At 39.4% G+C, this 27,797-nt stretch overlaps 1 protein-coding gene across 3 annotated transcripts in view; it reads right to left on the bottom strand.

Annotated features, from left to right (window-relative positions):
• FAM3C (FAM3 metabolism regulating signaling molecule C) overlaps window positions 1–27,214 on the bottom strand; it is a 34,444-nt gene extending 7,230 nt beyond the window's left edge. The window contains exons 1-7 of one of the 3 annotated variants that reach the window (XM_068932276.1): window positions 27,080–27,118; window positions 21,582–21,706; window positions 12,132–12,193; window positions 9,224–9,328; window positions 8,163–8,192; window positions 7,619–7,742; window positions 580–638 (exon numbers count right to left, since the gene is read on the bottom strand). In XM_068932276.1, the coding sequence (XP_068788377.1) occupies window positions 580–638; window positions 7,619–7,742; window positions 8,163–8,192; window positions 9,224–9,328; window positions 12,132–12,144 (331 nt within the window). In that variant the 5' untranslated portion in view covers window positions 12,145–12,193; window positions 21,582–21,706; window positions 27,080–27,118. Of the gene's footprint in view, window positions 1–579; window positions 639–7,618; window positions 7,743–8,162; window positions 8,193–9,223; window positions 9,329–12,131; window positions 12,194–21,581; window positions 21,707–26,742; window positions 26,860–27,079 lie in introns of those variants that run through there. The other 2 variants (XM_068932267.1, XM_009687321.2) reach the window with 2 other exon arrangements.
• Window positions 27,215–27,797: the final 583 nt, after the last annotated feature.

The raw sequence follows: 27,797 nt of genomic DNA, 5'->3' as shown, positions 1-27,797 counted from the left end.
AAGCTGACATACTGGTAAATTTGTTTTTTTTTTAACGAAAGTTCAGAATCATGAACACAATTACATAACCACAGACATTTTTAGGGACCAGATCTGTAGACATGGAACTAATAGAATATACTGATCTCCAGGCTAGGGAATAATGAGCTGGACTTCCCATGTAACAACAGATAAAATTTTTAACTAAGTTTCACTGAAAATACTGTAAGAGAAGAATTTAGTCTACAGAATTCTGTTAGTGGTGACAGTGTAGAAGGTCAAAAGCAGCAGCATGCATCTCTGGTCACTTTCCATTTTATATGTGCATTAGGAAAAGAAATACCTGAAAAAGTCATCACAGCACTCCACATGACTATTTTTACCACGTATTTTTAGAAAAAGAAGAAGCAGCACTGAGTTTTCCCACATTATAACTCTGTGCTAACAAAGAAGTATAAGCATTAAGATCTGATATCAGTCTCAGCATAAATCTGCTGAGTACCTCCTTTTCTGCTTACCTTTCATCATACCTTACATGGCTTAAAAAGAATTTCAGAAAATGAAAATGAAGACACACTGCTCATTTAAAATATCACTTACCATTGACCAAGGCCACATTTATTCCTCTGCCAACATTGTTTTTAACTCCACTCATTAAACTGAAACAAAATAAACACACAATTTTATTTGTGAAAGGACAATCTTCTGATATGAAATATTTCATTTTTTATCTTGATTTTTAAATAGGAACAATCAAATTGTAAGACATGCATACTTGAAAGAGCACACGTATATGATTACTTAAACAAAACAGAATCTCCTAGAACTAAGTTAGGTGCCCTCATGGGACCACTGAATTGAGAACAGTAGATCAAGTATCCCCAGGCGTGTATCCATTTCATTTGATCATTTAATCATCTTTTCCGTAAAATAGCTTTAAGTAGACTCTCATATTTTATACAGCTGGAATGTTCATCTTATTTTATGTTTTCATAAGTTATTAAAATTAATAAGTTTCTTTTATAAATAGAAAAACATCAGGTAGACATAAGAGATTTTAATAATTTCAACCAACATTTCAGCTTCATAAAACTGTTATGAGTTACTAATAGCATATTTTGTTTCAAAGTATGCATATATGAAAAATGCCACTAAAAATAAAGTGCTATTAATGCAGCTAAGAAAATTTTTTGCAGTTAAAGAGCCTGAAATATAAATAATATTTTGAAGGGGCCTAGCCCAGTCATGTAACCAAGACTTACTCTTTTTTCATAAACACAAGAAGAACTGAAATGTGTTAGTAAGTTTAAAAGGTAACCTAAGCAAACTATTTAAAGTGAATACTGCAGCATCATGCTAATACACAAGAAAGGCAAAGCAGACAGCTATTTTCATCTATCATAGGAAATCTAAATCCAAGGGAAATAGTTAATACACTGATAGGACCTAAACTAAAGTTGAGCATAATCCTGGAGTACATTTATGCATTCCCACAAAATTTCTGTAATCTAGAACAACAATTACTTCATGAGCTACTGGGAAAGAGCTACTGGGAAAGGCAGGTTTGTTAGTTAGGGTGCCCTAGATCGAGGCGGGTGTACCACTCTGCTGAGAAGCAGCTTAGAAACCCCCCACAACCCTCTTTTATGGCACTGTCTGAAGGACTGTACTGTACGAAAATCTCTGTTCTGCCTCCATTACACAGGCCCAAATATCCCTGCCATTAATGCTTCAAAGCTAGACATTAAAAGGTTGACATAAACAAGGAGTAATAGGAATAAGGGTTGAAACTATGAACATAATGAAGAAATCCAGCTCGGATGCAAGAAAGTGTTTCAGCACACAGGTGCAAGCCTTATCAATTTCAAACACGCTGCATCAGACGCTTTAACCAGCATCTAACCCTGAGCAGCATTGCTGTAACTTCCCCAGCTTGTGCTGGGAAGAAGCTGCAGATTTGTACAACATTTATGTTTAAAACTTTATACAGGTCATTTCTGCAGTGATCACATGATTTTCAGATTCAGTTGGACCATTCTGGCTTTAGGACGTATGTTTTGGAAGGACTGTAGCATCAGCTTTCCCATGGTAACTCATTAGTGATGGGCTAGAAAAAAGCAGCAGTCTATCATGGAAGTAATACAAAAATCTTCCTCTCTCTGATGCTATCTTTTGTGTGTAGGATGAGGACATAAGCCAAAGTTTACATGAATGGAAAATTCAGTAGACAACTCTTTATCAGGAGCTGAATCAGTACTAGCTTATTTCAGAGAAGGCATGAAAGACTATCAGTTGATTGTATTTTTTGGTACAATAACTTATGCTTTAAATAAGTAGCAGAGATGAAAGAGTCCACGTTATTCTTGTTAGTCTTCCAAGTTATACCATCTGCCAAAAATTCTGAATAAAAATAAAACCCTAACTCAATAACTCTTGAAACAGAAGACTGGCAATTTTCTGCTAAATTGCAAAATTTAGTTCTGGTTAACAGGGGATTCCAGAAGTGTTTTAGCCACTGCAGGAGCTCCATATTTTTCCATTAATGCAACAGAATCACATGGCAAATAAAAACTGAAAATATAAATGAAAAAAAGCTATGAAGTTCTAAGCGCATTCCTTAGCTCATATAAAATGTAGTGGACATTTAACATACCAAGAAGAATAAGAACTTCTCTCCATTTTAACTACAAAATTCTCTGTAAATAAACATAAGTCAAAATAGGGCACAGTACTGGGGGGATCAGACACAGAAACACACACATATACACACAATAAGAGTTAGAATTCTATACAGGAAATATTTCAGATTTCTCCGTTAAAACCAGTTTCTAACCTTTTCTATACTAAAACCTTCTACTGCTCTGTTATTGCTAGAAGAGAAGTATTTACACAAACCAAAGCAAAACTACGCATTTTACTTTTCAGTAATAATCTCTGCTTCTCTTTATTAGGAGCTTTAGTTTCTGATTTAAAAACTGGTCTCAAAAAATTAAAAAAATATATATATATAATACCAATACAAAAAGAGTATTAGTTATTAAGGAACGTGGTGAAACATTCTACCGCAAGATTACTGCGCCACAAACACGACAACGGCCTCCTAATAAAACAAAACCTGCACTGAAAAATTACTTGTAAAGAAGTATGACAATATTGTCCCTTCTTCCAAATCCATGAAGCAGCATCAGCAAGTTTTAATATTTTGAGGATGATTAGATGATTACAGTATATTTTTTCCTACTTTGGATTATGTCCTTCCAAGACAGGAGAACAAAGTAATAACTAAACTAAAAAAACAACCCACCACCCACACACCACCACAGAACAATTTGAAGCACTAGCCAGCAAAGGACAGGCTAGAGAAGTACTAATAGGCAGTTTTAAAAGGCAAATTATCAGGATGAAGAGATACTGCTAATGTGCTAATGGAGTTCTTCAAGAATCAGGTTATGGATCTTTTTTAATATCAGTAAGGACCTGAACGTTAGTGCGTACAATGTGTTGGTTAAGCGACACAAACTGAGAAGTATTGTGCAGAGGAAGATAAATTACCATGGAAAATAACTGGAATTGACTTCAAGAGCAAAAGAAACAGCATAAAATTTGTGTCTAGTAACACAGATTACAGCAACATGCACTCGGGGTTTACAAGCCTTCAAAAACTCAGCCAAAGCTTAGAACTTCACTGGATGACAACAACTGAAGAGCCAAAGGACTGCTATATTCTAGGTGGACACAAACTACCAATGCAGAACGGCCATGGAATAGACAAACATGATGCTACAATGCCTCAGATCAATTACTTCCAACAAAAATTGCAGACTATTTGTGGCATTAGTGCCCAGTAACTGGGGTACAAGCAGCACAGCGTACAATTCTAGCTAAAAGAGAAATATTCAAATGGATGAGCTACTGGCTGGCTAGGGGAGTAGAAAGCATATCAGATGGAAAAAAAAGGCTTGAGTAGGTCTACACATATAAGTAGAGACACATATGCATTCACTTCTCTTGCACTTCACAATAGTCATATCGGATATTAATGCTGACAATCAACACACGAGAAGTAAACACAAGGAAGGCAAAAGAATACTCAGGCCAAACATTGCTAGGCTGCAGAACAACAAAATGCACGTAGCTCACAAATAAACTTCAAAATCGGATGATGGTTCTGTCATATCAGAGCCGTACAATTCTGGGAGAACCTTCCAGCCATCCAGGTCTGTGCGGGTGCAAGAGGACTGGGGAAAATACCTGCTGTCAGGCTGGAATTCATTACCCTTCTCAAGGAGCTATCTGACACCACTGCCATAAACAAAGGACTGGTAACAACAACCCCTTGTAGGCCCGGGTCCTAACTGTGATAAGGCCTGAAAATAAAGAGGAACAGTTTCTATGAACTACTTTGTAACACAGAAAGCAGACACACAGACAGTCTTGTAGTTTTCAAGGATTAAAACATTCATCACCCAAGAAGGGGGAAGAGTCATTTTAGCAGCTTTTTGGAAGGTTTGGTTTTGAAACAGAAAGGAGCACAGCCAAACGTGTTCTCCTTTACCAGGCCGGGCTACTCATTCATTATTTGACCTTCACTGATCAAATATAATATACATGAGACGCAAAACACTGATAACAGTACTTCAGTTATTTAATCAGTACTTCAGTTATTATTCATTTATTGTTCAGGAATGTGTGGCAGATAACGAGAAAAAATAGCTCAGTATTACACAAGACAGAATACTAGTAAAATAAGGAACTTCCCCCCCCCCTTTTTTTTTTTTTTTTTTTTTTTAACTATTTCTGGAACGATGGAGGGAATGATTAATTTCTGGGCCTGCTTGGAATAACCTCTACTGAGCTACCTTGCTTTAAGTTTTATCAGGCAACAGCACAGGGCACCAGACTAGGATTCGTGAGACTTTTGGTTTTGACAGCAATGACCAGCTCGCTCTCCTGACTGTTGCACTTCTTTGATGTGCAGCGTAAAATGAAGATGCTGAGATTTACCTCTTATGGGAATCTGAGCAATCTAGCATTTAAAAGAGATATTTATTATTACCTACATCCGTGAAGGGAGTATTATGTAACACTCCACTAAATCAACTGTCAGTCAAGTTAATACTTTGAATGGAGGTACTCATACTATGCTAACCTCTTTCTCAGACGCACAAAAACTTCCACACAATTTCAGATGTCTGCTTCGCTTAAAACACGACAACTATTTTTCTTAACTGCGAGCCATTACATTTTTAAAGAAGTACAAAAAAAAAAAAAAAGGGAGAGAGAAAGAGGGAGAAAAGAAGATTTTAGTCTCGTTAGGCAAACCAAAGTAACTCGAAGAAGAAAAGAAATCAAATTCACTTTTGCTCCCTTCTGGTAATTCTATGCATATAAATTCAGGGACTGAAGTGGCTGGGCAGTACTTAATAATAACAGTTTTGACTAAACAGTAACGTAATCACCCGAATTGTACTTCTCTACCTAAATCACGCCAAGAAACTCAGGTCAACAGTTTATTTGAACAATAAAAAGAGCTACCACCCAGGAAATACATTCTTTCATAGTTATGAGATCATTTTACATCCTCTGGATAGTCTTGTGTGCTAAGTTACTACGGGGTGTAATGCTGCAAATTCCTCACAGGAGGGCAGCAGTTCCTCAGTTTTAGAATTCATCCAAAAATTTACAACCAACAAATTTCGCGAGCTTTTAAAATACTAGTCAAATGCATTATGAACAAAGCAGATCATATAATATTAACCCAATTTTCTGGTGCATGCTTAAACAAACATTTAAAAGTCCTCCTCCGAAGGCATTAGCAGAGATTTTTGCCAAAGCAAACAGTGAACTTAGGATTCCAATAGCTGTGTGCCAATATGAAAAGAAAGAAAGATTTCTTGCCAGCAACCGCCTTCATCACTTCTTTAGTGAAATAATAGAGGACTTTTTTTGGACAAGAACAATTTCCCAGTGAGACATTAATAAAATCACAACCCCACAGTTAACATATTTCTTTCACCCTTTAACTTTTAATCACTGAATCACTCTATGTCTTCACAGACATTAAGCCTCCTAGCAACCAGAATGAGAAGCTGGCAAGTTCTGCAACACCAACAGAAATAACACGCAGAGAGATTAGGCAAGACTGTCCAAGGTCATAAAGTGGTAAGAACGGAAACAACCTAGTAGCTTTTAGCTACAGTTAGTGTGGACCGGGAGCCTATGGTAGCTTCGTCCGTGCTCCCTGACTCCACAGGGAAGTTCTGCTGCAAATGGGGTTCTACACAAATGTGGTCTTACACCCTCAAAAAAGCTCAAGCGAAGCTGGCCTTGCATAAGAATTGCTTGAAACTTCAACAGTGCTGATGCTTTAACTAGTAAAGCAAAGAGGAGATAATGCACATGAGTAATTGTCAGAAAAATCACCCATTTTGACACCACTACAAACAAAACTGCTAATGTTAACAGTAAAAATAGTCTTGTCTTACTCTTATGATGTCACTTTAATTATGGAATACAGTGATGGAAAACCTAATTCAGTAGATCAGTTACCCTGTTAGCTCTGTTACATGAGGTTTGGATGCTCATGAAAGAGTTGACATTTGCTCTAGAATTAATTAACGTTGATTGCTGTATGTGCTATCTGAATCATACTGTACTAACAGCACGGCTGAGAAACAGCTAAACTGGAGTATTAAAATATGAATGGAAAGCAAAGGCTGACTAGTGTGGCTGATACTTAAAAACGTATCTAGTAGTTCTGATAGTGTGTCTTTTTTGCCTTGTGACATCCAAAATTGACTGGATAGATTGTATTATGCGAACTCATGTACTGTGGGGTGATAAGGAGCAGTGACAACCTAAGAGCAAAGAAATACAGAGTTTTAAAATAAACACTCAGTAATCCACATAATGGGAATATTAAAGATATGCAGCTAAAAGCTCTAGGCATAGTATTGTTGATACTGCTGCATTAAAAATACTGTTATTAGAAATACAGGACTTGAAGGAACTGATTGAAAAAAGATGCCCTTAAGTACACATTACGGAAATACTACAAAAAGTGAATTTCATTTCACAGTTATTTTAAATTTAGCAACTATAGCTATCAATTAAATAACTACTAATCATTAAAATATTACTTTTTCCTTTTGAAGTCATCCTTTACAGGTGGAAAATGTTTTGTTATTAGTCCTATGGAAATAAAAGGCTCAAAAGATGACTTGCAAAAGACAATTCCACAGTCCAGTTCTAGCTGATGACATTCAATTAGAAGTATCAGGAGTAATTACTTAAAAATAAAATTCTTAACTGAATTACTATTAGACGCACAAGAAAAAGTTACTCAGGCAAGTCTACTCCTCACCTTACAAAGCCTGACTATTCTGCAAGTCTGTAAACCTAAAATAAAGCATAAGGTGTCTTGCATTTATTAAAGTGGCATACACTTCAGCATTTTCTGCAGAGGATCAAATGTGTTTTATATTACAACTTGATCTGTGATAATTTGTTCATGTGGTCATTATGTAGGCAAAGCAAACTTACAAACAAAAAAATCATTTGAATTACTGACTGTGCATGCAACATGATCCAAGACATCATTTTAAAGAGATGCTTACAGATAACACGTAAAAATACTCACACATTATCTTCTACACAAATTTTAGGCCCAACTACGTTTGCTGCTCCACTTGCCATTTTGAATGCAAAGTGCTTTTCAGGACAAGCTTTAGAAATCCCACATTTGTATCTTGGAGGTTTTGTAGCTATCAAAAGGAAACAGGACTTTAAGGACAACAGTACAGGTAAGCTAATGGTTAAATAATTAATTAGTTAATTTTCCACAAGAACTCAAACAGAGCAGAGGTAAGCCATACTTCATGGTGCAGTTTCACAGCAGCTTAAACTAATCTAGGTTCCTGCAGTACTTCTTTACTCTACTCCCTTGTTCCCACCCCTTTGCTTGCCCCCTAGCACGGTCATCAAAAGCCACAAAACAGAACTGTGCCAAAATGCTGGCAAAACCATTTTTTGCCAGAAATTCAGGAAAGGTAGGGAAAGAGGAAAAATGGTTTTTGATTGCATTTTAAGTGTAATTAAGACTTTCCTAACTATGAAAATCCAACATTCTTTCTGTCTTTAGTGAAAGCAAGTCCCAGCAGTAACACATGCACATGAATACTCACAGCGTGCAGCTGCATCCAGTGCTGATCTAGCTAAAATGCAAAAAAAAGTTTGACAAGATTTTACTATGTTATTTACTGTAAAATAACCTACAAATTTTAAACCTTCTCGTACATCTATAAAAATAGATTGATTAAAGTATCAAATAAAAGTGAACATTATGTTCTGAAGTAAGACACAAGCCTTTACACAGTAGAGGAATGAAAATGATCAGGGACCATGTTTTGAGGCACTGCCTTAATTTACGGCTCTCCAGTGAAGACAAGCACAGAGAGAGAGATACAAAACAACAAGGGGCCTGTGGAGGTGTGGCTATTGGAGTGAAATGAATTCCTTTTTTACAACCTGATTTTACCCAACCCCGCAAAAGTACAGACTAGAAGCTTTACCAGAATTGGACTTCTTTCACTAATGCTGGAAGTCTACAACTCCAGTACATCTGAACCCAGTCATTTAAGACTCCCTTTCTTTGGACAGGGAGGGTCACAAGTGACCTCATCATGCAGATGCCTGAGATACTTAACAGAACCTGTCTCTTCAGTGATTATTAGAGATGCCTATGATGACTGGTTCAGATGTGGATGCTCACATGCTCACACTGGAGCCTGCAGTTAAAGTAATATGAATCCCATCCATGTGCCTAAAATGAGGCTTCCTAAAGAGAAGCCCCTTTCAAGACAAAGTTGGTTCAAAATATGCCCTGAATTTTAAACCATTAAGTTTATAATCGCTTTTTGTGTAGAATTTGGCACCTCTGAAATGTTCTGATTATTGCACACTCAATTGTACATATCAGTTACATAGTTTACAACTCTCAACTAAGATGGTAAGTAACAGTAAACAGAAAATCAGGTAAAACTGTGTACAATTGCAAGACAAGATACTAAGAATGTACGTTAAATATTTCATATATGAAAATAATCAAAAGTATATACATTAAACAAAAAATTATTCTGAAGTGCAAGAGTCTAAATCAACCTTATAGCAAAAACAATTTGTTACTCTTGATTACGGCTCAAAATAAATATTAATAGGTATCTAGAAAAACAAAGTCACCACTTACCAAATATGTGTCCTAAGTTTGCATCCATTTTTATTTCAAAAACTTGAGATATGACATAAAATGTCAATAAAAATATTGCTACAACTACTACCAACTTTGCAGCACCTATTGAGAAGCAGAGAAAAAGTTTCAAAAAATTATTTGCAAATGATAACATTAAACTTTACCAAAATTAACTACATGAGAAATCTCTATCAGGTTACATTAAGGTGAACTGCTTTCAGAAACAGGATGAAAAATTGTGGGACTTGCCAAACAAAAATAATCGACAAGAAAAGAACATTGTAACGTAGGGTGCAACTGAGTCAGTCTATCAGGGTGCTGCATCAAACACATACGCTGCTCCCAACCATGAAATCTCACCTCCCTTCTTTCTCCAAGCTTCATGCTTGTCTGACCTCACAGTAAACTAACTCAGCTCAGCAACTAGGAGAAAGTACAGACTTTTTCATGGAAATCCAGCTGAACATGATGAACTAAGCTGAACAACTGGCTGCTCTCCAAAGCAGAAAGTCCCATTCCCCCCATCCCACTTCCTTGGTTCTTAGCCATACGTCCCTGTTGCTCACTGTTCATAAATACTCCCTTTCTATTTGTCTTCAGACTGAGATACCTCTATTTTAATGTGCGACCCAGACTGAGCAATTATGAGGCTGTTCATATACTGCAGCTTGGCTGCTTTGGTTAGTCAAGCCCGAGTTTTACATTTAAAACAAACAAACAAACAAAAAAATGCCTCTCTGCCTCCTTGTTAATCAATTTTAACTCCTGATCTTCAAAAATCAAGTTAGCAAACTTTTTTTTTTTTAAATTATCTCTTCTTTAAAAAGCAGTAGCTTTCCCTTCCCCCTATTAATGTGTTGAGGAGGTCTCAGGTGGCTTTAAGCTTTACAAGCCTAAGTTTCTTGTGGTGCCGAGAGGTCAAGCCACCTGGCAAGGAGAAGGGCGGGAAGGACACAGTCAGAGGGATTTATAACTGAAACAGAAACTCAGGTATGCTTAGTACCACCATGAAGCCTGCTGTTCCAATGACACATTTGCCATTTTCTAACATTATTTTCCAATAGATTTTACACAATACGCTGCACTCAGTTTATTGTAAATTACTGCCTGTCTGGAACTAGAAGTGATTATTTTAAGTCATATTTAGGTGAAGAGCCATCTGATCAACAGCCCATCTCCCTGTTTCACGCCGGTGTGTTAAACAGCTCTGGGAGAAGTGACCCTACAGAATGCTTGTCTTTCTTGGATTACCAGCCAAATAAATTATTCAGAAAAGATCTTATGTACTCCTGCAGAGGTCAGACTGGGCTGAGAAGGGCTGTTTAGAAAACCTTAAAATAGATAGATTACTCAGCTTTCAGAAGGATGAGAGATGTTTGTTAATCAATCCTTCCAAAGGGGGGCGGGGGAGGGGGCGGAAGATAAGTAGATAGAAAGAGAGGGGATAGGTCAGGAAAGAGCCATGCATGTGTGAGCACACATGCATTACATAAAGAAAAAAAAATACAAAAACAAACTTAATTTAAGAACATTAAGCTGGGACTCCAAAGACAACTGCATCTGAAGGAAAGTGAATGACAGGTAAGCGCTAAAGAAAACAAGTAATCTGAACTTGCATTAAAAAGCAGAAAAAAGGTCTGCAAAAGTAACACTACTTAAAAAGACAAGATGGTACCACAGTTTGGAATGTGCCATATAGCAAATGGCACTTGGAGAGCACGTTGTTTGGGTAGATGGTGGAAGAAATGAGTAAGAACTCAGTACGAGCGCTAACCATTCCTCTACTTAATATTCTGAGCGTTTCAGTACAATTGAATGGGCTCCCACTAACGGAGGTGAGAAATATTCTCCTAGTATTTCCTGTAGTGTTTGCTACAGGCTAAACACTCTGTATGAACTGTCGTATCTTTTTGTCTGTAAGTTTTGGCAACAAAATCAGAAGTTAGATGGAAGAGAAGAAAGATCTGGGAAAGGTTATCTTCTAGGTGATTTGTCCAGCTTCTAAAAATTATAGTATTTCCCCAGCGCTCTATTGGCTTTGCTTTCCCTCTAATAGGTGGCTCCCAGCTACATTTACTGCAATTAACAAGACCATATATCCATTCTTGAGCTTTCCTAACTACCCTGAATGATAATTTTAGAAGCAGTGACAGAAATCAGAACTACTTTCAGGCAGCTAAAAAGGTTAATGTTTAACTCAATTGGAAAAGAAAGCGTCACCCCCCTCTACAAAGGCCAACAGTTATGCCTCCTGCAATGTAACCATACAACTTTTTAATTACAGTGTAAGGTATCAGAATGTCAAAACTGTTCAATTGCCGTACAAATGCAACAGGCTATGCTACTGCAAGGAAACTTCTAAATTAACATTTTCTTACACGATCTCTTTGGCAATGTAATATCGTAAATCTTACAACTCCTATATACTTTCAAATAAAATCAATTTCTCAGACATTGGACTGAACTTGTATGTTAATACAAGTTCTCACAGCTTTCAAACTCCCACTAACCGTTCCAGAAGCTTCAAACACTATATTATAATGATGCATGACACTTCTGGTTGGGGTGTGAGGTGAGGAAGAAATTGCTTAAGACATAGCAATTAGCCATTTTCTTATTCCTTCACCGTCTTACAGAATTGCAGCCAAAGTTGATCAAGTCACGGCACCTTAACTAGTCACTGAAGATAGTTAAAGTGCTGTAACCGACTGCTTGCTCTCAGACCATTCCCAATTCCAAAACGCGCTTCCTTAAAGCTCAGTAAAATGGGACAGCAACGTCATAACAAAACCACTGTGCATATTTTAAAACTTGGTATTACTGTCACAGCTATCCTTTACTCATTAATGCTGCCTACATCCTTTTTCACAAGTTACAAAAGTCTGATTTCACTGAGTGCGCTTACCTGCTATTCTCATGTTTAGTCTTCAGCCAGCTAATGACACTACTGCATTAAAAAAGAGCCACCTAGGAAAAAGAAAGCACACCATTGTGACTACCGTCAAATATAACCATTACTGTTGTTTACTCAGCTCATCAAAAAAACACCACAGAATTTCTAGCCTACAACGTTAAGCATGATTTTCCTGAATACTTAACAACCTTGATTTCTTAACGCTCAAACAGTGAAGGGAGGAAGATTCAAGACAGACATCTGACATAGTGCTTTCATTTGTAACTCTATGAAAAAAGCAATCTGAAAAAAAAAAAAAACATGATTTCATCAAATCTACTATAAATTCAGTCCACTTTCAGCCTTTGATCTGTGATGTTTTAGGTATTTGACAGCATTGTATCCACACAGTCTGATTTTTTGAAGCACTCCTTCAAACTCCTAATGACTTTTGTACGCAAGCTGCAACTGGCAACACCCCATATCAAACTACACTGCGAACAGAAAAGACAAATCCAATACTTCAATATGATATGTTAATAATGCATTTATCACTCAAAGCAGCATCCAGGAGATTCATGCTATAGTCAATGGTGCTAAAAGCAGCAGCCCTAAAATTCAGACCGCTTCAGAGGATAAATAGGAAAGTTCGACCTAAGCAGCAAACACTGTAAGCCCAAAAGCTTCTTCTTGAGAAGAGCTTGCCACCACACAAAGGCATAAGGTACCATCACCCACACAAGCCCTCTTCAAGCCCTCTGCTGCTGCCCTCTCCTGCTCAGTACCCCCACACACCCCAAAGCTGCAGCCAAGTCTTTTGCCCTCCACCTCCAGGACTACCAGTGCTGATGACACTGTGGGTGCTGCAGGGAGTGGGGACATCTCCTGCATTGCCTCCCCTTACTTCCAATCCAAGAAGCACAGAACAAAGAAGCTGACCACATGCAGCCACTTGGCACCCTCGGCACTGATATGGTATCCAAGCAAACCAGGTTTGGCAAACACCCTAATCTTTACCAATGCAGCATAACATATCCATTAGAAGCACTGCATTTAGTTTTGTAAGTATATATTTATATTTTAATATACAAGTGTATGTGTGCATATATATATATATTCTTGTCTATATGTCTATGCTTATATTTAAAGTAAATTAAACATGTAAAAAAAATCTCTAGATGAACTAAAATAAGATTTTGCTTGGAAACGGAACAGTTCAAGTAGTGTACTATTTCATTTCCTCTGTTCTTATCATAAATAAGAAAGAGCTTCCAGTTACTTTCAAAATACATAAGCCATTCAAACAAATAAAACAGCCTGTAATCAGTACTTCCCTTCTGAATTAAAAACAAACCAACCTGTTTCTGAATTTTCATGTCACTATTCAGACTGACAACTACTTGTATCTAACACGGGTAAAAAAAAAAAAAAAAAAACCTCTTAGCATGCAGTGATCTTGCTGGATCATCCACACTAGAACTGAATTTGAAAACATGCAAGAAATCATCATTCTAATTCAAGTAGCTGTCCCAGACCCATTTATCATAAAAACTACAGCATCCCTAATACACTGTCATTCTATGCCATGACTGTGAAAAAAACATCAATAAAATTATCTTTAAAACTGTCTGAAACTTAATTGTTCTTAGAAGACAAAATTTCAATCATTCAAGAAGATTACCCAAATTCCTACGCTGTTTTAGCTTTCTACGCTGGGGAGGGAAAAATTGTATTACACAAGCAACCTTTTGCTTCACTTGAACTAGCATCTCCAAGTTCAGAGATTTGTGTCCAGACCTTCTTTGCTAAAGACATGATTGTTATGCTATACTGCTTACAGTTTCAAGGAAAACGCTCAGTAGAGAAGTGAACAGGAGAAACTGAATATAGGTACAGAAATATTTATTTCTGTTCCCTATGAATCTAAAAATAAATATCAACAAAATTTTAAGAGCAGAAAGAAATGTTTTTGAATGCAAAGGTTATATACTACAAGTGAAATCTCGTATTATAGATAATATTCTTCAATGAAAGACAAGTATTTGTCTAGATCAGGCAAAAAAAAGAAAAAAAAAATCTGCCAGGGCATTTTACATATTATAGATAATGCCTTACTTCTTACAGGCCTGCACAAGCAGAAACCACAATATTAAGCTTGCTTTCATTTATGCAGAGGTCATTTTGATTTCAGGAGATGTATCTTCAAGTAACGAGAATATTAAAAAAAATAACTAATTGATGTGGCAAATTCCCTTTTTTTAAAAGTGGGTAAACAGAATTAATCTAAATGCTTCCCTCACCCCCCTCGAAATATATAAACATTAAAATAAACACATTCTGTAGTTTGAACAATCACTAGTTTGTTTTAACAGCTCTGGAAAAAAGAGGGATTTTTTTTTTTATTTGACTATAAACAAAAACATCAAACGAACTCAAATGCAAAAAATGAAACAAGAACATGGAAAAAAAAACCCAAATCAGAAACTGAGCAAGATGAAACAATCACAGCATCCAATCCTGAGTGCGCAATGCCTTATTGTAACTCACGTATTCATTGATCTCAGTGAGCATACTATGTTGCAACCATCGAATATTATACAGATCAGCTGCATTTTTAAAATCTGAAATTTTTCTTGGATTTAGAAAAAAGTAAAAAGATACTACACCTCAACTTGAAGGAAACATTTAAAAATTATGCAGAGAGTCTGTTTCTAAATTACTATATACTGAATTTTATTAGAAAACAACTATGGCATTTGATCTAGAGAATAAGTACAGGAGTGCTAAAGTACAGGTGCATGTTGCACTGGATTTTCCAACTTCAAGAAGGTTCAGTTTATGAACACCAAGTCCTTTTACAATACAATACCTTTGATTAAAAAAAATTTAAAATGATCTAAGACAGAACAGGAATAAAACAGACACCACAAAACCCCTTATAAAGGCTTATAGACATCACTCCACATCCTTAGTATATCAGACCTTGTAACTACCAAGTCAGAGTCTTTGGAAATACAGAGGTGATATAAAAATGGATTTTGGAAGTTCAGCTAGTGCTTTATTTAGAAGCATTAAAAACAGGGAAAAAAAGCACTATCACAACTCAGCTTGTTCAGACTCAGATGCACCAATATACTAGCAACAATATTTACTCAGTTGCTTTAGGAATGGGCTTAAAAACAAAACATACAATTTTTCCTCCTCTTTGACACAATGTCCCATCAAGCAAGGATAGCAGAATTAGAACCAAAATGCCTTCATACTTATGAATGTCCAATAATAAGTGTAATCCCTTTACTATATTAGTATGATTTATTTCTGTCAGACAGTGCAACAAGTCTCATATTTATCACCTGCTAGTCAGAAACTGATCCAGCAGATTGAGCCCATAAAGAAGGTCTGTACACAGCACTTTGATGAGTACAGCAGAACCCTACACAAAAGCAAAGGCAGGGAGAACAACAGTAGACAGGTGACAGAAGCGATCAAGATCCACAAGTCGTAAAAAGTAACACAGCTAGATTTTGGGAAGCGTTATATCATATGATTATGAAATGGTTTTCTGTTTGTCCTCCCTCCCCCCCTTCAGATTGCCTTCTTAGTGCAGGACTTAGAAGTGTATCAGTCAGGTATAAAACTGGGACACGGGGGAAGAAACCAACAAATCCCTTGCATATGGTATCAAGTATCTGGAAACAAAAAGCTATCCACAGAACAATCTGAAACTAGCACCTTCAGATGCCAAGTTCTCTTTCACTTCACATACTTCTCTACCTTGACCTCAGCAAGGCTTCTGACACCGTCTCCCATCACATCCCCATAGGCAAGCTCAGGAAGGGCAGGCTGGATGAGCAGACAGTGAGGTGGATGGAGAACTGGCTGGATGGCAGAGCTCAGAGGGTTGTGGTCAGTGGCACTGAGTGCAGTTGGAGGCCTGTAGCTAGCAGTGTCCCCCAGGGGTCAGTCCTGGGTCCAATACTGTTTAACTAATTCGTCAGTGACTTGGATGAAGGGATAGAGTGCCTCCTCAGCAAGTTTGCTGATAATACAAAACTGGGAGGAATGCCTGATACCCCAGAGGGCTGTGCTACCTCTCAGAAGGATCTGGACAGGCTGGAGAGATGGGCAGAGAGGAACCCCATGAAATTCAACAAAGGCAAGTGCAAGGTCCTGCATCCCTGCAGGGTCCACGTATAACCCCAAGCACCAGCACAGGTTGGGGGCTGACCTGCCGGAAAGCAGCTCTGCAGAAAAGGACTTGGCAGTCCTGGTGGACAACAAGTTAGCCACGAGGCAGTAAAGTGCCCTTGTGGCCAAGAAGGCCGATGGGATCCTGGGGTGCATTAGGAAGAATGTTGCCAGCAAGTCGAGGGAGGTAATCCTGCCCCTCTACTCAGCCCTGGGGAGGCCTCCCCTGGAGTACTGTGTCCAGTTCTGGGCTCCCCAGTACAAGAGAGACATGAAGCTCCCGGAGCAAGTCCAGCGAAGGGCTACGAAGATGATGAAGGGATACGGAGCATCTCTCCTATGAGGAAAGGCTGTGAGAGGTGGGCCTGTTCAGCCTGGAGAAGAGAAGACTGAGAGGGGATCTCATCAATGTGTACAAGTATCTGAAGGGTGTCAAGAGGATGGGGACAGACTCTTCTCCGTGGTGCCCAGCAACAGGACAAGAGGCAATGGGCAGAAACTGAACCACAGGAAGTTCCATCTGAACCTGAGAAAAAACTTCTTCACTGTGAGGGTGACAGAGCATTGGAACAGGTTGCCCAGAGAGGCTGTGCAGTCTCCTTCGCTGGAGATATTCAAAAACCATCTGGACACAATTGTGTGCAATGTGCTGTAGGTGACCCTGCTTGAGCAGGGGGGTTGGACTAGATGATCTCCAGAGGTCCCTTCCAACCTCAACCATTCTGTGATTCTGTGAAAAGAAAGTCGTTATTTCCCTGGGTGGAATATTGGAAGATGAATTGTGGCACAGGACTCCAGTTTGCATCTATCACGGACAAGGATACAAGTGTCTTTATAGCCAGAGTGAAAACGAGTTACAATCACCATAGCCAAGTATCTACGTGGCACATACGTTCACAAGATGAATGTAACTGTGAATTACACACGTTCTATTAAACTCGTAATATTTCTCATTTGCCAGGAGGAACCTTGTGCAACTTTTCATGAGGCTGTTAAGAGCATGGTTTGCCTTTTCCTGAGATCTCCCTTGGCAGTAATTGTGTAGACACGTGTCCTCTCAGTGACAGCCATATCAATTGAAGAGATTTTTGAGCCCTGCTGCCTATCACTGCCAAGTTTACATAAGCCAGCATTTAGGAGAAAAATGAGAGGCAAAAAAGTTCAGAGGTGATCTCACACCTACAGTAGACCATGTCCACATCCTCAATACTTTCAAGAGCACAGATACATTAGGCTGTTGTGGCCTACCTATCAGTAGGTGGCTAATGTTTTCCTTTAAAGCCTAGATGATGTTAATCTTCAGCAGAGATCAGACAGCGAACCATGTTCATTTAATGAGATGATAAAATTCCTGTAGGTAAAGTTGCTAATTACCAAATAGAAGCAAACAAAGAAGAGGGGAATGCTTTGTTAGTTAAACTGGTGGTAGAAAGTTCTCTGAACTGTCTGAACATACTGACAAAAGAAGTTGGTTCTGCTACATTAGTGAATTTAGGAATCGTTCTTTGAGTATGGATCAGTACCTAGGCTGATTGATCCCTCAAGAATAGGAAGGAAAAAGGTAGGCATTTTAGCGAACTAGAGAAGACAAGAAGATATATGTTATAAACGTTTCTTTTGAATTTCAGGATGTTGTACAGCTTAATGCACGAAGCTACACTACTTCATGCTGATCACTGCAGAAAAGTGTTATTTATTCTGGCTACAGAGTAAGAGGGAGTGGGTGTGTGGAAAGACAGTTGGGAGTTGTGGTTACTGGTTGCTTTTTCTACTCCACCCATCCTTGCGAACTGCATTTTGTCCCAAGGCAAGGGCAACTTCCAGATGTTACAATTCCAAGTCCCTTTTCAAGCAGCAACCTCCATGATAGCCCACAATGCTACACATAGGGTAACATAACAAAAGTAGAAGAAATAAACAGAAAAGAGATAGCAGTTTACAAAAAAGAGAAGTGTGCTATCCCCCCACCCTTCCTTCATTACCATTCAATTTCAGTTGTTGGGGGATTTTTAGTTTGCTGCTCCATTTGTTGATTAAGTTGTGTGGTAAAAGGGATGACAGATTTAACACAAGTGTGACAAATTTAGTATATACATCCATATAACTGCTACACACATTCTGATATATACTAAAACTATCCAGCTATAATCAGCAGAGCAGTAGATATTTGCTTTAAAAGAAGTGACCTGTATCTTCTCAGGGAACTCTGCCAGGTACTTCACATAGGGAGTTTCTATTGTAACTTCATTTAGGAAAATTATGAGTTTACAAACCTGCCAAGGAAATCATCTTTCTGTATTCTATTAGGATATACAGTTTCTAACATGCTAAGATTAGCTTCTTTTTGTGCTCATGTATTATGATCCTCAGGTAAGCTACTTTCTTCCTAGAATCAGGATGTGAGGAAATTCCTTTGAGGTAAGTAAAATAACTGGTTAAAAAAAATACTCAGCTCTTATTAATGTTGTCATACTGAGATGACACTGAGCGAAGTCCAGATTTCTGTCTTGAGCTGAATTCCATTCAATTCAGTCAACTCCTTATTACCCTTGCTTAACGCTCTTGCCCAGAGATCAGTGTCATGGAGTACATGAAGCAGGGCACATTTCACTTGCACACAGCCTGTGCCCTACTTACTGTGGTTTAAAGCTTTATCCACTCTCTGTGGGTATAAGCTTTTTTTCCCCCCCAATACGACTGTAATAAATATTCTTACAGATAATGTGAAACATGCAAATTAGTCTTTTTCAGGCCCACTTTCCCAGGACAACAGTTTTTCCACTTGCTGTTTGATAATTTGCACAGAGAATACTTATAACACCAACAGATGAACACAAGCAGAGAGGAGAGGCAAGAAGGTCAAGATAAATTTTAATTCTGACCTTAATACATTGGAAAAAGATCCTCCCTCCCCAAAAAATCAACAATGAAATTCAATAAAACAGAAAGAAATACACTTCCAGAGGACGTAAGTGCAGAAAAAGGGGCAGCAAAAATGAAGAACAGGATCCGAGAGGGTATAACAACTCTCTAATATTAGAGTCAACAATCTGGTACTGTTGCAAAAACGGAAATGCTCGTTGTGAAATGTACCAATAGGATTGCTGTGCTGTGTGGGGGAAAAAAAAAACACACAAAAACAACTATTCTGTTCTGCCTATGTGCTATCCAGACTTTCAATCAAGATTTCTACATAGTTTTTCTAAATTTTTCTTAAAACATAATCTTAAAATGGAAGAATCTAGATGACAACTAGATGATCTAAATACAACAGCTAAAGGTATCAGGTTTGTTTTGTAAGAAAAGTCTGAAAGCTAAAAGAGAAGTAAAGAACGGACACCCTTGTCATTTATCTCTAAGGTTTAACTGATGCTTTGAATTAAATTTACAAACGGGGGGATTTTTTTTTTTTCTCTCCTCAACAGGATTTACCATACTTTCAAAAATGGTCAAGCAATGTTATACCTGTTTTATCTGCTGTATTACTGTGTGTTAATATGTACCAAGCTGCACTGTACTCTTTCTGTATCAGTATTAGATAAGCATTCCAAATTACTTAATACAAAACTAGATTAGGTTGATCTTCGAGGAATGCAGTTTGTGCTGCAAACACATACTGTGATCAGCAGACACATTTTTTCGGTCAGAGAGCAATTAAAAAAATGCCAGTTTATCTTTTCCTACCTAATGAAGGTGCAATCAGTGAAATAACATTCTGTTTAATCCAACCTCTTGTAACAGTTATCCCAGTCTATTCTTCCTTCAAGAAGTTTACAGTGGTGGTGGTTTTCTGCTCAAAATTACACAGTGAATCAGATATTTCAAGGATAGCATTAGCTATTCCTATCTGAGCTCCAGTTTTAAACCAGTAGCCTTGCCAACCTGAATTATATGCCAGTCTAAGGCAGGAAAATAGCCACAGACCAAACAGCTGAGACTGCAGAAATCATTCGGAATCTAACTGGAGCAGGAGTCTAGGCTTCTAACATGACTGGTTTTTTTCAACTACAAGATGCATTTCCTTACCTACATCACTGTTAATCTTTTTGTTAGATTACTCAGTTTTTTCCACTGTGTTTACAAATTTTGTTTAATTTGAAACTGAATTTCACTGAATGGCAGTCACAAAAAAATTACATCTTAAAAAAGAATTATTGTGTTTCAATTTTATTGTATAATCACGGACCATTTATGTCTTCTGATATGAGTCATTTTTCCCCTACAGGCATTCCTATAGCCATATAAATTCCTTGTGGTTATGAAAAATGTCACACAGGCAAAAGGTTTGTCCACACAGAACAACTTACAGAATTGTGGACATGTATTTTTTCCTCCTCAGAAGCAAAAACTACCACGAAGTGCAACTGTTAACTTCTCTTACAAAAAATGATACCACCTGAACCACATTCTTCCATATACATTTAAGATTCAACTTGGTATTCTGACAACACTGAATTAGACCTGAAAAGCTTGCACTGTTAATATGGGATTTTATTCTACTTCTGCCAACAACAAATGAAACTCCGAACAGCTTATCCTAAAATTAGAAATAAGATTGTATACAACAATAGCAGAACTACCTACGTTGAAAATGCTGGTATTATTATTTACTGGTTTCACTTTTGTTTTAAGAAAGGAAATACACATGAGAAGAAAAAACATGACTCTGCACAAGTATTTTGATACTTGATGTGCAAAACAAACATTTCCCAAATGACAAATCAAATTACTGACCATGCAAATGTCTCCTCTCCCCACAACAGCTCTTCCCAGTGGCATCAATCCACCAGTTCACCTTAGGCAACACACAAACTAATAATCCTCACAACCAGAAAAATTCTCCTCAAATCTGAGAAGCCCATGATAAAAGTACTAAGGCATTCTTATCACTAAGAATGAAACTTAGTCCACCCTTCTTTTGCGAGTAAAACTGAAGACGACCTCACAAAGCACCCCATTTCCAGATGTTGACTTCAGAGAGGGAATCATCTCAATCCATACTTTGAAGCGTGTTACCAAATACTACACAAACTTTACTGGTCAATATTAAAAAATAAAATAAAGTGAAATAAAATGAGAGACAGAGACAGATATTTAAGTTAAGGTCCCTAAAACCATACTACTTAAAGTTAACACACTGCTGTTTAAATACCTGTTAAAGAGAATCTTAGCCCTGACTTTTTTCACAGCATTATGGGGGGGGGGGGGGGAACACATACAGAGAATATAAGATAAATAAAAACCTCAAAAAACAAATTGCTGAACCTCACTCACCCATTTCCTTTCAAACTTCATCACAGAGAAGAACATGTTTTCAGTACAGATAAAGTTTTCAGAAGTTCAGCTGGATGATTAGTTGAATAGACAATTCTCACAATAGGGAATTAATGAACAATAACCTAGGCAGGGAGGAAGGGAGATTAGCATTTTTTTCAGTCAAATGATGAGCAAACTATTTTGTAACAGAGCACTGCTGCAACTACCACCTGCTTGAAAGTTCATAACCACTAATTTGTTTTCTGTCTTGTTTTTTGTTCTTTTAAGAAGCAAATCACCGCTTTGATTTCATAAGATGGCCAAAGTTCCTTCAGTCATTCCACGACAGCAAAGAATAAATAGTTTTACAACACGTTTATCGCAAGATCACCAGGTCCCGCTGAAAACAAGATACGGCCATAAGACAATAGACTTATGTTTCAAATGTAGGATAGTATTTGTATATTTATATCAATAAAAATATGAAGCCTGTTGTCAGAACAATGTGTCACTATCACACATCTTATCCTTATTCCTTATACAGGAACTCTCAACAGAACTATCATAAAAAAGTTACGGGTCTGAAGAACAATTAGCATAAGAGTAATTGACTAATAGTAATACTGACTAGTAATATTACTAGTATTAAATACTTTGATGTTACCACACGTGACCACTGCAGAAATTTATTGGAGGCTCTGGTTAAAGCACCTCACTTAACACAGGGGCCCATTTTAAATAAGGGTATCAAGAAAGTATGCACAACAGAAAAGGAGTATTACAAATACTTACTCTGCAAGACCAAATTTATGGCAGAAAAATTGGTCTGTTCTCCCAACACTTTTCTGCTCCCCAAACGTAACCAAATTCTAGAGAGTAACTTTAAGATATTAAGAGTTCTCCATTTTATGGATGAGGTTCATATACAGCACTGAACACCATATTTACCACAAAACAGAGCTGCCTATTGAGGCTGCAGACAGACCAGCCACATGTGGAACTCCTGTACACTTCACAGGGCAAGGAAAATATCACAGCTACCCATAGCAGCAATGGACACCACCATAATGCCACCTCCAAAAGAAAAGCAAAACAAACGTTATGATACCACCAACAACCATTTAAGCTTTTTGAGCAAAAGAGTCAGCAAGATCCAAGGAGGCTGTGTGGCAGAGAAGAGTTGTAACTTTTCCTCTGCAGCAAGCTGATCTCCCTAGGAAGCTGGGATCTGCCTCTGGGGAAATTCTTCCATGGTGGTTGCTGCTGCTCAAAGCAGTGTTGGTATCTCTCCCTCTTCTTGCTCCAAAGGATACAGAAACCCCTGCCGTACCCCGGAGCCCGCTCTCATCCACACACCTCCCCTGTGAGGTAGCACTGGCTTTGGCCCTTTGCTGGTTAGAAAGAGCATGCCGCTGGCTGAAGGGAGCACCCTGCAGAAGCATCATGCTTCAGCTCTGGGGAGAAAGGGTAGGGAGCAGCACAGCAAGTCCAACACGCACAGCGGCCAGGCTAGGCCTTACAGGACAACACACAGTGGGATCATATTGCACATATCAGACTGCTGTCAGTGACTCACAACCTCCACACTGCTCGATACAGCTAGAATCACAGTACCCCTGTAATACAGGCGAGTCATCATTACTAAACCATATTAGCACTGAACAGACAGACTATCATTTGTGAGAGATGAGGTGAAATACATCTAGATATGGGAAGGAAGTCAGTCACTTATAGGATACTTAACAGCTCTAGAGTGACCTGCTTCCTCTTCTTCAAGATACAACGCAACAACAACAAAAACTGCGGACTGACTTCTGAGTCCAAAGGGTCTACAACAAAGATCCATAACCTACCCCTTGACTGGGCACAATCTTCCAGCAAACAATAGCAAATACAAATGCCATAAGCAAGAGGAATTAATTTCACTGCAAAAAATAATCTAAACGTAATGTATGCTTTTTGTATGATTCACATATGCACTCCGCATTTTAATAATATTTAACTTACGAAATGATGACAATAACTCAAATCCAACACGGCCATTTTCTGTCCTTTGCAATTTTAAAGTGTTAGGATCATCATAGCTTTCTCTAATGAAGATGAAATTAAAGTTACGCTGGATAACAAGATACTGCATGTCATTCCCTTTGGAGAAACTGTCCACGTGAAGTAAATGTAAACCAATTTGAAGAAGATTTTCCCTGAATGACAGAAAGGTGCTTTGAGCTTACCCCTGAGAGTAATACCTAGTTAACACCAAGCTGATTCACAAGCTGATATTGCACACTGTAACAACCCTCTACACCATGCCTCTCTGGAATACGCTACTGGAAAAAGCAATTCCCCAATTATTACAGAGATTCTTGTAATAAACTCCTGCCTGAACCTGAATGTAGTTCCAAAAACATTCAGCAGCTCCTACTATCCTGATAAGTTCTGATAGGTCTCCCATAGGTTCTTGCTTCTTCCTCCAAATCTCCTCCATACCCTCTTGATACAGAGCCCCAACAAGAGCTGGAGAAAGCCGTCTTTCATTTGCAGCTTTATCTTCAAATGAAGAGATAAATTATTTTTGTATCATAAAAATATGGTATCACATATTAGGAGTAAAAACAGTTGAAGAATAATACCTAAAGAATAGCTATTCATAGCTCACTGTAAAAATTTTCGAAATTTGTGGATAATATCAAGATGCAGGGAACTACAAACAAATCAAAGGAAAGAATGAGAACTACAAATTATCCAACTTCTTTTTTTTTTTTTTAAAGAAAAAATTCCTTAGGTCCTTTCATAATCCATATCCCACTAAAAAAGTCTATATTTGGGTTCATGGTTCAGCATCGATTTTTAGAAGACAAAGTGGGAAGGCAGGAGCATCTATTTATATGTTATAGATGTTTTAACATCCATATTGAAAAATCTGGTGTTAAGAGATGTTTCATGCAGCAATACCAGTTTAAAGTTATTTCCCTCTTGCCACTTTTTCCCACTCTCATGTCACTAGGCCTCAGGCCTGGATAATACTACAAAGCATAGAAACTTGGGAGACACGCTGATCTCATCTGCCAGGTTGTTGCTGCTGCCAAAAAAGAGAGTCACACTAAACCTTTTCTCCAGCCCTGGCCACATGGTTTTGCTCACTAAGCAAGAAAAAAAAAAGCTAACTTAGTGAAAGAGAATGAATACATTTCTGCCAGTCTAGCAGACAACTTTCAGGAGCGGTAGGGAGCAGAGCACAGCACCATTAGGCTGTTAGATTTGCTCAGCCTTCTCATGAAGCCTCACTGTCAAACTAGGTTTTCTGATGGTATTGCCAATTATATTTTTCCTGAAGTAATCCTGAGAATTTATAGACTGCCTCGGTTTCAGATAAATATGATACTTCCCAGAGAGATCCTTCTAGAATGCTAAAGAGTTGTAATTAATTCCAGTGCTACTGACAGCAAAATGATTATCACAGGGTTGTACAGCAGGCCACTGGCAGAGAAAATGTGTGATTTACAATAACTAAACCTTAAATTCTAAACTTCCTTAGCAGATTTTAGTGGAAAACTCAAAACGGAATATCTATACCATTTATACTAAGCCTTAGGGAGATACTGGTGGCTAACATAAGTGATAAGGCTTGCAGTCCTTACACTCCCAGGTCACCCCTTTGATTTCATAGGGAATGCGGATTGAAAAAAAACAGAAATCTAAACAAACAGATTCTATCTGAATAACCCAAGGCTTAAGTAAGAAGTTCTCTGTGTCTGCTAAAGATTCATCTTATGGACACTTTAGGCTATAAAATAATCTGTAAGCAAAACGATATATATTTTTGTGACTTATACTGTACCAATCCATCTTGTGATCTTACAGGAAAAAATCCCTCTCCTTATGCTAATCTTCTGGAAAAAAAAAATTAAGTGTTCAATTACAGTTCACATTTTAAACATTAGCTTGGCAAAAATTCATTAAACTCTCGAACTTTTTCTATATTATACCTCTTTCCTTACAGTGCTGAGAGAATTATCATTAAATGTAGAATTTCAATGCCCTGTCCCACTAGGGCTGCATCTAGAGATGCTGGGCAATAACATGTGGGTAAAGCCAGGCTATTTCCTCAGTTAGCTACTTACTCCACACTCTTACTAGATGAGATAGTCAGATCTGTTGTAAATAGACAGAAAGAGAAGCAATGGCTGCAATAAAACCACATACCTCCTCCATCCTTAAGTGATTGGATATTGTTACACAATGCTAAGCTATTAACTTGTAAAGCGTCTGTCTTCAGGCTTCAAGCAAGTTTCAAAACTTGTTTTGCCAAACAGACAACTATGCAAGCCAACAGATCAAAAAGACTTCTTCCCTCAAAGAATCCCTCTGCGGCCAGGGGTCATCCTGGGCCTAACGAAGTGAGTTGTACCTTGATTACCCTCACAGGCTTTAAGAAGGGACAAATATGCACAGGCGTTTCATTTTTTCTAAATAATTCTACTGTTAGGGTTAAATAATACTTTGGTGGAGAAACAGAACTGCCAGCTATGTTCACCTGCAACAGAGAACCATAGATTCAAAGCCTGTATGGACTTATGGGGAACACAGAATAATACAAAAAAAAAAAAAAGCCATGTATATACAAAGATGTTTTTAAAAGTCATGAGTTGCTACAATATCGTTTAATCCCATTTTAAATTTGAGAAAATTGAAAGAAAAGGAAATCAGGCGAGTTACACAGCCTGTCTGCAACTCAGACAAAACCATAACTGAAGATACGGTAGCACTTACCTACAGTAATGAAAAACAGATAAAAGGATTATACGTTTTCCTACATCACAAACATCAGAAAGTAGAAACCAAAGAAACACACGCTACTTCTACATCTACCTCCCCGCAGATCTAGACACGTAGCACTTTCTCCTTGTCCGTTTCAGGACGGTCCTCTACAACACTGTAATTTAACGTTTGAGTTAAACACGGGTTGATCCTTTTAACTCCCCCGTCAGCGATGCCCATGATCCACTACTCAACAGTGCGCAACGAGGGAACAGCAAAACCAATCAGAAAGAAATACTTATACACGTATGTACATATACACATATATACATATACACACACACACATATATATACACTGTGCTACTACTTTGTGGCAACAGTAAAAGACTGACTACAACAAAAACAGCTTGCTTACCTACCTACACCGGGGCACTTAACCACACGGCCAGGTGACCCGGCTCCTCGCCTCCCGCTGCCTGCGCGGCGGCTGCCGGAGCCGGAGCCCCAGCCGCCGCCGCCGGCCCCACGCTCGCAGGTCAGGGGGTGACGAGCGGCGGAGCGGCCCCGAGGGGGCAGCAGGGCCGGGGGCAGCCGCGGAGACCCCGGCCCGCGGCCGAGGGGCGCGGCGGGAGCGGCTGGGACAGCGCCAAGAGGCAGCCGGGAGCGGCGGCGGGGGCCGCGGCCGGCTCCGGCGGCAGGGGCCGCCCGCGCCGCACGGAGGGGGCGCAGGACGCCGCGGAGGACGCGGCTCCCTACCTGGGCTGCGCTGGGCGGCCGCGGCGCTCGGCGTCCCCGTGTCCCTCGGCGGCCGCGCCGGCTCCCCGGCCCGCCCGCCCGCAGCGCCCGGCGGCGACGGAGCAGGAAGCCGAGCGGTGCCCGCCACAGCTGCGGCGGCAGACAGAGAGGAAGGGGCGAGGCGGAGCGGCGCGCCCGCCCCCTAGTGGTGGCGGACCGGGGGCGGCGCGGCCCCGCCCCGCAGCCGCGCCCCAGCCCGGCCCTCCCGCCCCGCTGCCGCGCTCCCTGGCGCAGCGGGCGGCGGGTTGGCGGCTGCCCTCGAGGCAAAAAAAAAAAAAACCCGATAGACGCGTTTTTTGGGGGCGGCGACGTGAGTCCTGACGCCCATCACTAGGTCCGTGGGCGAGCCCGCCTGGCCTCGGCTTCCTTCCACGTCCGCAGGGTCTTTCTGCCCGTCGGGGGCTGAGGCGCGGGGGCCGGCGTCGCCCCCCTCCCTCCGCTGCTCGGCCACGCGCCCTACGGCCAGGGCTGTGCGCATCGTTTCTAGCTGCTGTTGACGCTGGTGCCTGCTGTAGCAGCGTTTCGCAGGGGTGACAGCGAGTTCTTCGACAGCTTAAGGAAACCCGACCTTCTAAATGTGTGACCTCCGTCACGCCCGCAGGTCCACCGCCGTCCGTCTGGCTACCAGCCCAGCTCAAACAAGGGGGAAAAAGTGTGCTAGGTACCTCTGAAAATCAGC

This window comes from Struthio camelus, chromosome 1 (genome assembly GCF_040807025.1).
Source record: "Struthio camelus isolate bStrCam1 chromosome 1, bStrCam1.hap1, whole genome shotgun sequence".
Classification (NCBI taxonomy): domain Eukaryota; kingdom Metazoa; phylum Chordata; class Aves; order Struthioniformes; family Struthionidae; genus Struthio; species Struthio camelus.
The sequence above is the reverse complement of the archived record's forward strand: the minus strand, read 5'-3'. Positions and strand labels throughout refer to the sequence as shown.